Raw genomic sequence first — 9120 nt, forward strand, 5'->3', positions numbered from 1 at the left:
GTCCTTGGTCAACTGCGCCCCATGTGTAGCACACATGTTTCCTAGCCATTGTCCACTTATTAACGGTACAAGTGAGCCCATGTGTCTCCTTTCCAACAAAGGGTATCCTTCCCCTTGGCAATGATTTACAACGGGAGATGGGCAATGATTTATTACATGCAAGAAGTCCGAACAACTGTATTTTCACTAGAAACAAACTTGCTGAGACTGAAAATGGGACAAGAATTTGGAATAATGCTACTTAATTTGAGATGTTTATTTTACCCTGATATTCAACAAACTCTAATGTCCTGAATCTTTCTAGACTATACAGGCAAAAGTAATCTAAACAAGTTGAAACAAGAAAAAACATTGTGGCTAATAAAACATAAATAAGATTTCGGAAAATTTTCCAAAACTTGTTTTTTAGTACAAAAATTATAAAAATTTAAGTGACCGGTTAATTTTGCACCTCAGTGTATATCATTAGATTTTTGAAGAGTATCAACCATGTGAACTTTATGTCGCCAATTCAATTCGCATCCTCACTCCCCATCGAACTCTTCATACCATATGGTTTTTAATACTCCTTATGGAGAAACTGAAGGTGACAATATGGTGAGTCCTAAATAGAATTTATAAGGACACAATTAGACTCAATCGAATGTCTTTCATCCAGGTATTGTTAAAAAATAAGGAAGATTCATACTGGTAAAAATTACTTATTTTATACAGGACGAAGCAGAAAAAATGGGCCAACATTAAACTGGGGATACTAGTCACCAAAATATTGTGATAGAGCTCAATATGGCTTATACCAATGTCACCGGTTTAAAAAATACAGTGTGTTCAAAGCTTAAATTTTGTTCTGAAATATTTCATTAACTAAGAAAGTTTTAATAGTATAAATCTGAAAATTGATAGTTTTATGCTTTTTGATGGAAGAATTACGAATTTTAAGGTTATTTTGATGTTGCTCTTAATTCCACAATATTATTTAAAACATTTGAGGCACATTTTTTGACCTGTTGAGCCATGCTTAAAACAAATCGAGAATTTAAAAGAACATTCAATTTTACAGAGAAAATGTACCCTTGTTAGGTTGTCTAAATCTATCGGTTTTTAAGTTATTTGCATTTAAAAGGTTCAATGTATTTTGCTATGGTTTTTTTATTCTTAAAAGAGGGAAAGGTGCGGAAAAGTAATCAATACAACAATGAATAACAATAACAATTATTGGTAACAGTGATAATGGCAAACTTAAAATGAAATGTTAGAAGTGTCTACTATCTACTTCAATACTTTTTAAAAGACACTTTCGTAAATGTCTCTGAATGTTAAACAAAACTTCCCTATTATTCTTCAATATATTTGTGGTTTTTGTATTCTCTGCCGCAGCTCCTGAAGAGTATGGAAATGAAATAAAAAGAAAAAAAATCGTAGCAAAATAGATGGAACCTTTTAAATTCAAATAACTTCAAAACCGGTATATTTAGACAACCTAAACAAAAGTACATTTTCTCTGTAGAATTAAACGTTCTTTTAAATTCTCGACTTGTTTTAAGCATAGCACAACAGGTAAAAAATATGCCTCAAATTATTTAAATAATACGATGGAACTAGGAGCAACGTTCAAATAACCTTAAAATTCACAGTTCTCATACCAAAAAATATAAAACTACCAATTTTCAGGTTTATGCTATCAAATCTTTCTTAATTATTGAGAAATTTCAGAATAAAATTTAAACTTTGAACATACTGGATCTGTTAAACCAGCGACATTGGTATAAGCCATGTAAAGCTTGATCACAATATTTTGGTGACTAGAATCTCCGGTTTAGTATTAGCCCTTTCTTTCTGACTCACCCTGTAAAAAATATTTGTTTTCAACTCCCTTTGTCGTCCTGGATCACATAAATATCTAATCTTGAAAATAACAATAAATTTAGCATCAGTGCTTGTATGAGCATCTTGAAACAATGATTCTAAGTTTCATTACAAACACGTTTTATACCTGCTAATTCAATTGGAGACAACTTTTAAGTCAAATATCATATCGCACACATTCAAGTTAAGACAACAAGCATATCGTTATTTAAACAACAGAGCGAAAAAATGATACAGTGCAATAGCGCAATAAAATCCCATAGACTAATTTAGCGAACCTTAACATAGATGATTGATGAGAGAGATAATTTTCCACTAAGGGTTTAATTATCATAAATGGGTTAAATATCGTAAGAGTGAGTGAAAGGTGAATTAGAAAGTGCGGTGGCTTCATGATGTAAATGTTAGTAATGTAAGTCGGATTCAATCATGCATAAGTTCGTGTTGAGTCCCTCCTTATGAATTGGCTCCGTAATTCCTTTGGGTCCTCAATCGCTTTTGAAGGTCAAATCAGAAAGATTTAAAATTCTTATCAGTAATCCCTTAATCACCAGCCTGATACCCAACCCAATATATTGTACCTAGAATAAAATAATACTTGCACGTCACCAATCGAGCTATTTGCTATCTTATCTGCAATATTTTTCGAAAATCAATGTGTTGGTGAAGTTATGAGGAACCTGCAAACGTTTTTCCAAGTACGTACAAAATGATGTGTTTATTGTGAATTTGTGAAAATCCATCTCAGGGCTTACGTTCCTTTTATATCTTTCAAATCAGTCATATCGTCTCCTGTGTCTGAAGCACAATTCGAAGCATTCGAAATGAAACGCGAAACGCGTAATTTTGATATTAAAACAATGATATAGCAGATAATAGATTGAATAGAAGTGTTTTTGAATTTCAAGTTAGTTCAGGTTAGTTCGGGATCAAGAAAGTGGTTTTCTCTCCATTGAAAGCAAATTGATGTTCGCTCAGATAAATTTTTGTAAAAGGGCTAAGTTTTCTCATATTAAAGGTATTTACCATATGTATTATGTCTTCCTATGTACATCGACCTTAGGACTCGCTGCAACATGCTTAATTAATATTTAACATAAATACAATGACTAAGGACAGATTTAAACATTGCTGAGCAGATACAACCTTGTAAGCAGCTTTACCCCCTCGACATCAAACACGCCCCAAGTAATTAATTATTCTAGACGTCTTAACAAATAAAAATGTCATCTTTTCACAGCAATAACAAGATATTATTGTCCATTTTTAAACATTGTGATAACAGCTGTAAGCTTCCAAATCTTGATATCCAATTTACAAGTGATTAAAACTCATGACTTATCATAATCATTTTTGGTTCAAATTACCAAGAGATTAGGAAGGTTTTAACAAAAAAGGATTTTCGGAACATAGGTGATCTGATATGAAAAATGTATTTCATTAATTCTACAATTACTATTAAATAGTCAAGATTTTAGACTATTTTTTCATCTAAAGCCAAGTTCCCTTTTAGGCTCTTAAGTTGTTAGGCTACATTACTTTGGAATTTAAACTGACTTGAACGTTCTTCGAAGAAGCTCATTTTCATAGTTCTACAACTTCACCTTAATTCCTGCTGTATCTACTTCGATTATTTTTTCTCTCGTAATAATGATCAAAGAGCACTTACAGTGGAGATAACCAAATCGCAATTAGAACGAGAATTAAAAAAAATCCTTTGTATGATTTCTACATTAGGCCTTCAAACAAGAAGGCATATGAAACCCGTTTTTAGCCCATAAGGGCTGGTTTTCCAATATCTTGCTAAAATTGCCTGTGAAGCAACGATCTAAAAAAAGTGGATGTAACATTGTTCTTTATGGTTTTATCCACCTTTTCGAAAAATTAGGCACTAATCCATGACGCCAAAATCAGAAAAAGTGACGTCAACATAACGTTTACGGTTGGTACGTTTACGGTTGTACTTGGTACGTTAACGGTTTGGTAATTTTATTTTTAAGGGGTGAACAAACACCTTAAAAAACGTAATTAGCGCTAAAACACCTTAATAAAAGTGAAATAATAAAAGAGCTATGATTGAATTATTTTTTTACGATTTTATTTTTAAAAATTATATAAACACTTGATTACAAAATTAATAAAACACTGCGTTACAAAAAGTGCTCAAAGTTATCGTCTTGTTGTTGAACACAAAGTTTTGCTCGACGTATCCATGAATCTGACATAACTTCCAAGCCCTAGGCCTTGCTGTGGATGTCGCAGCTACTTCATCACGGTTATGAAGGTCATAGAAGTCAAGTATTTCATTGGTGTGTACCATGGTCTTCATTAAGCCCCATAAATAAAAATTAAGTGGAGTAAGGTCGGGTTACCGAGGAGACCATGGAACCGAACCCTCCCTACCAATCCACCAACTTTGTGTTCAATAACAGGTCGATAAAATTTTAAAAAATAAAATCGTAAAAAAATGTGTTTAAATCATATCTCCCTTATTTGATTTTTATTAAGGTGTTTTAGCATTAAACACTTTTTAAGGTTCACTCCTTAAAAATAAAATCACAAGACCGTAAACACTTTGTATACGCCGGTACATGTCGGATCTCTTTCGGAAAAATGTCATAAGAGTACTAATACATGGCAGTCTTCCGTTCAACAAATAGAACCAACTTTAGTCGAAAGCCCACAACTGTTGGCTACATCCAGTTCTTCTAAACCATTGATACGAAGTGATTTACGATAAAGAGATTCGAATTCGTTTTTCGCTGATCAAAAGTAAATTCGAAATGGGCACATAATCTAAATATAAATGGAAAAACAACAAAACTAACCTGAATTAATAAAATTTATCAATTAAATATGCATAATTGAGTTTCCATGCTAATTTTCCGATTTATTCAGTTGCATTCTTCTTTAAATGATGTTAAGTATAGTTCAACACCAATTCGCTATCTTAATACTATTCTACTACTTTCATTTGGTACAAGTACTTGTTAAGACACATAAAAGAATCCTTCAGTAACCTCTAGAAGAAGTGAAAATGAACTGAAACATTATGCTTTATATTTCACAGAAAGAAAATTTCATTATTTAAATGTGCATTTTGCCTATTTGATGGGTTTTCACTTGGAACAAAATGGTATATTAAGTACCCCCAAGTTTTCAAGAAACTGATGAATTTTTCACGCTCGTTATGACTTCTTGACTTTAACTACTGACCTCCTTCCTTCCTATTTACTAACCATCTTCCAAAACATTTCAACGTTATTTACGGACACCCTGTATGTCTGAGGCGGACTTTCATTAGATTTTTATTTGTGGGAACAAGACTTCACACATCAGTAGAGATTGTTGTTCGTACGGTGGAATTGCACAATTTCCCAGATAAAACTAACTCAGAATAACATTCGCCCCTTACTAAGGACTTAGACAAACACCCTTGTGAGCGTTTCTTCTTCAACACGTAGGAAAAAGAACGTAAAAAAAAGTAAATGGTAAACTGATATGTATGAAAGGTGGATATTTAAGTTGTGTAAAACACTCCGAAATTTTTTTTCTTAGTCATTGAGTAAGAACAATTTCTTGTTTGTTTCTTAATAAAGGACGAACATTATTCTCAGTTAGTTTTAACTCAGAATGATGTTCAATTCCTCCACTAAAACAATCCCTACTGATATATGAGACGTTTTTCGCAAAAATAAAAAAAGTTAAATGCTGATTCATAAAACTATGATATGCCTGATATTTTTTATAATTTTCCTAGAACTTAAGAAACCACATTATAGAAAAATTCACTTCGTTCGGTTAAAGTTAGTTCAGATTAGTTTCCTCCTCACCGTCGCGTCTTAAGTTAGATTTAAAAATGTTCATCACAGTAACGATAAAAATTGATTTTGGTTGCTACCATTTCTCGAGGAATCTATGATCCTTTCTACCATTTGTTTTCACAAAATCTGCACCATTATCCAATTTTCTGTGCTTCTTTACCAACAATCTTTTTTGTTGATTGATCGATCTTAACTTTGTCCATTTCTTTTTTCAGAATGGCCTTTGAACTAATCCTTCTAGGGGCCTTAATATTTATCTTCATAATCTCATTTTGCGGGCTCCTTCAAAAAATCAAGCAAACTTATGATAGGGAGCGACTTCTAGCTGGTGAGTAAAATTTGAATTATGCTTCCGTTCTTGTAAACTTTCTTTCATAACCTAAATTAACCTAATTTTAGAGCGAATAGCTCGTCGCAGAGAAGACGCACAAAGAAGATCTACAGAGTCCTTTACTGAGATTTACGTAAATCCTACTTTCAATAATTCCTCAAACGGGGGAGTATTTCCGACAGCTCCTCCTCCATATTCTCGTAAGTATCATAATAGCTGAAAAAACTGTTAAAACGTGGAAATTTAATTAAATATTCAATATTTTTAGTATTTTACTCAGAGGCACCTCCTAAATATAACGAAGCAGTAAAAGTGCACCAAGCTAATGTCTCTTCTATTGAAAGTGAACTATCACCAGAGCCGGACACTGTACCTGACACCGGTCCTCCCCCATATACCATCAACCTCTCCTTAGTTGCTGAAACCACCAACAGACCACAATAAACCACTTTTATAGATACCTAAACACCATTCCTGTGCGAATGAGGCGTGGAAGACTAAATTGTTAATCTTTAAATTATTTCTTTCAACTTTGATTGATGAGATCATTTGAAGTGATCGTAAATGGCACCGTCAGACAAGAAATTATTGATTTCTTTGTTTAAAACAATGTATATTGTGTTTGTATAAATTAATAAATCTACAAGCAAGAAACTGAATGAACTTAAGGTTCGAATCTCATCAGGTCCGAATATATAGAAAAATTAATTGCATTAATTAAAAACCTAATTTTGAAAACAAATTCATAAGCAGATTTATGAATATTTGGAACATTCTTTTACATCAGTGACTTTATTCAAGGTGATATCTCAGGGATACTATTATAATTAGGAATACTGAATTATTAAATTTTTCCGTAAATGATTACTTACCTAAACCATGTTATTTACTTGTAAATGTACATAACAGCAAAGTAGTGATTCACAACAATTCCAATTCTTTTAATACATCCATCAGTGAAATATGCATAATAACATTGTAATTTACAATATTTTTCCTTTGGTTTCCCTTTAATCTAAGCTAAATAAAAAATTTGAAGAATTATGATAAACAAAGTTGGAACACAAAGAGTACAACCCCATTAAGATAGTCAAAATGCCCTTTGATCTAAATTATGAAAAAACTAAATGGACATATAAGAACATAAGTTATAACCCTCTAATACCAATCAGTTGTGCAAAATACCCTTACTCCACCCCCTACATCAAAAAAACCCTTAAGCCGCCATCGTTTCAATTATAATTTTTAACTTGAAAATTGATTTTTTGAAAAATTGGAAAAAATCGCACATACATAGAAATTCTCGCGCATTCACCGCATTTTTCCCTGCTAATTCTCACCTAAAAACGATTTTTTAAATTTCAAATTGGAATAACTTTTTTTCAGAATCGGCTGTAGGTCCAGTTTTTTCTTCTAATGATGGACATTTTTATGGCAAACCTAAGTGTATATAAAATGTGTCACTTTTTAGACTGCGCCATATTGAAAAATGCAAAAAACTCAATTTTTTTGCAAAACCGAATTAATCATTTTGGCTTTTTTGGGCATTTGATACATTTCGGTATTGAAAAATGTCAAAAAATTTTATTTTTTGCATTTTTCAATATGGCGCAGCCTAAAAAGTGACACATTTTATATACACTTAGATTTGCCATAAAAATGTCCATCATTAGAAGAAAAAACTGGACCTACAGCCCATTCTGGAAAAAAGTTATTCCAATTTGAAATTTAAAAAATCGTTTTTAGGTGAGAATTAGCAGGGAAAAATGCGGTGAATGCGCGAGAATTTCTATGTATGTGCGATTTTTTCCAATTTTTCAAAAAATCAATTTTCAAGTTAAAAATTATAATTGAGAATATGGCAGTTTAAGGGTTTTTTTGATCTAGGAGGTGGGGGTAAGGGTATTTTGCACAACTGATTACCATGAGAGGGTTATAATTTATGTCTATTCAGTTAGGTTTTCAATTTAGATCAAAGGGCATTTTGACTATCTTAATGGGGGATACTATTTCCCTTCTAAGTGCAGCAACTCCAAATGAAGCAAAATATTTTATTTAGACCGGGGTATACCTGCACATTAGTCCAAACACTACATTTCTCTACTATTTAAAAAAAATGTGGTAACTTTTGACGTGCGTAGGGGTTACCATGTTATTTATTATAGGGGAAAGGAAGGTACGCCACTGATATTTTTCAAATTGGATAAATTATAACGGTTGTTGAAAATAACCGTCATTTGCCATAATATACGTGTCTCTCTTTTTTCTCACGGTCTGTTGAACATGTTCAAAAACACCTATTATCATTATTTTATGCTATTATTTTCAGCATAAATTTTCAACGGGGCGTATTTTTTTTCTCAAAAACGACTTCGTATCAAAAAAACACAAAAGACGTTTTTGGTATATTTGGATCGGTTATTTAAAAATATATATCCAATTTGGAAAATACCAGTGACGTACCCCCCATTCCCCTATAAGAATTAACATGGTAACCCTTACGCTCGTCTAAGCTTACAGCATTTTTCTTTAAATAGAAAAGTAAGGTACGATTTGTACTACTGTGTAGGTATGCCATGTTTCAATAACATATCTTGCACCATTTTGAATATACGAAGAAAAATATTTTATTTTTCGTAATATTTAACATCCTGTATCTCGAAAACAACTCATTTTAGGACATACGTTTATATAACATTTTTACCTTAGAACAATCCAGACAATCAGCTCCTTAAATATCGGAATACTCTTAGGGACCCTGTATAACAATTGTATTGATTTATCTTTAATAAGTATGACGATTAATAAATGTCGTTTCATTTGGTGTAATGGATAATTTGGCCAGTTTTAAATTATTCAAAAAAAAATAGATTTAACAAAATTACTCTATACCTCTTTGAATGGGTCATCCTCCTATCCGGGAATCTTGATCAACTCCTCCTCCTTTTCGTCTAGGGAAATATCACGTGCCTAGGCTACTTCTGAGTACCTTGCGGACAGCTCTGAGTGCGTCATATTTCTTCTCAAGCTTCTCAGATCGCAAGTCTCAAAACAACCACAATTACAGAAATCTGAATAGAAAACAAACATTTCACACTT

At 32.4% G+C, this 9120-nt stretch overlaps 1 protein-coding gene across 4 annotated transcripts; it reads left to right on the plus strand.

The window, feature by feature from the left end:
* Positions 1-2132: 2132 nt before the first annotated feature.
* On the plus strand, positions 2133-6863 carry LOC136417604 (uncharacterized). 4 transcript variants are annotated; one of them, XM_066403369.1, is made up of 4 exons: positions 2133-2278; positions 5906-6018; positions 6090-6221; positions 6290-6863. In XM_066403369.1, the coding sequence occupies exons 1-4, from the start codon at positions 2268-2270 to the stop codon at positions 6463-6465; spliced, it is 432 nt and encodes a 143-aa protein (XP_066259466.1). In that variant the 5' UTR covers positions 2133-2267; the 3' UTR covers positions 6466-6863. The 4 variants fall into 4 exon arrangements, with proteins under 4 accessions (XP_066259466.1, XP_066259468.1, XP_066259469.1 ...); XM_066403371.1 differs by lacking the exon at positions 2133-2278 and adding an exon at positions 2421-2564 and having other exon boundaries at positions 6290-6862; XM_066403372.1 differs by lacking the exon at positions 2133-2278 and adding an exon at positions 2643-2783.
* Positions 6864-9120: the final 2257 nt, after the last annotated feature.

This window comes from Euwallacea similis, chromosome 29 (genome assembly GCF_039881205.1).
Source record: "Euwallacea similis isolate ESF13 chromosome 29, ESF131.1, whole genome shotgun sequence".
NCBI lineage: Eukaryota > Metazoa > Arthropoda > Insecta > Coleoptera > Curculionidae > Euwallacea > Euwallacea similis.

What these genes read in the sequence shown, in the direction of transcription:
- LOC136417604 (XM_066403369.1), top strand. An exon ending in TAGGGAGCGACTTCTAGCTG is followed by an intron (nt 6,019 to 6,089) that starts GTGAGTAAAATT and finishes ACCTAATTTTAG; the next exon opens with AGCGAATAGCTCGTCGCAGA. An exon ending in AGCTCCTCCTCCATATTCTC is followed by an intron (nt 6,222 to 6,289) that starts GTAAGTATCATA and finishes CAATATTTTTAG; the next exon opens with TATTTTACTCAGAGGCACCT.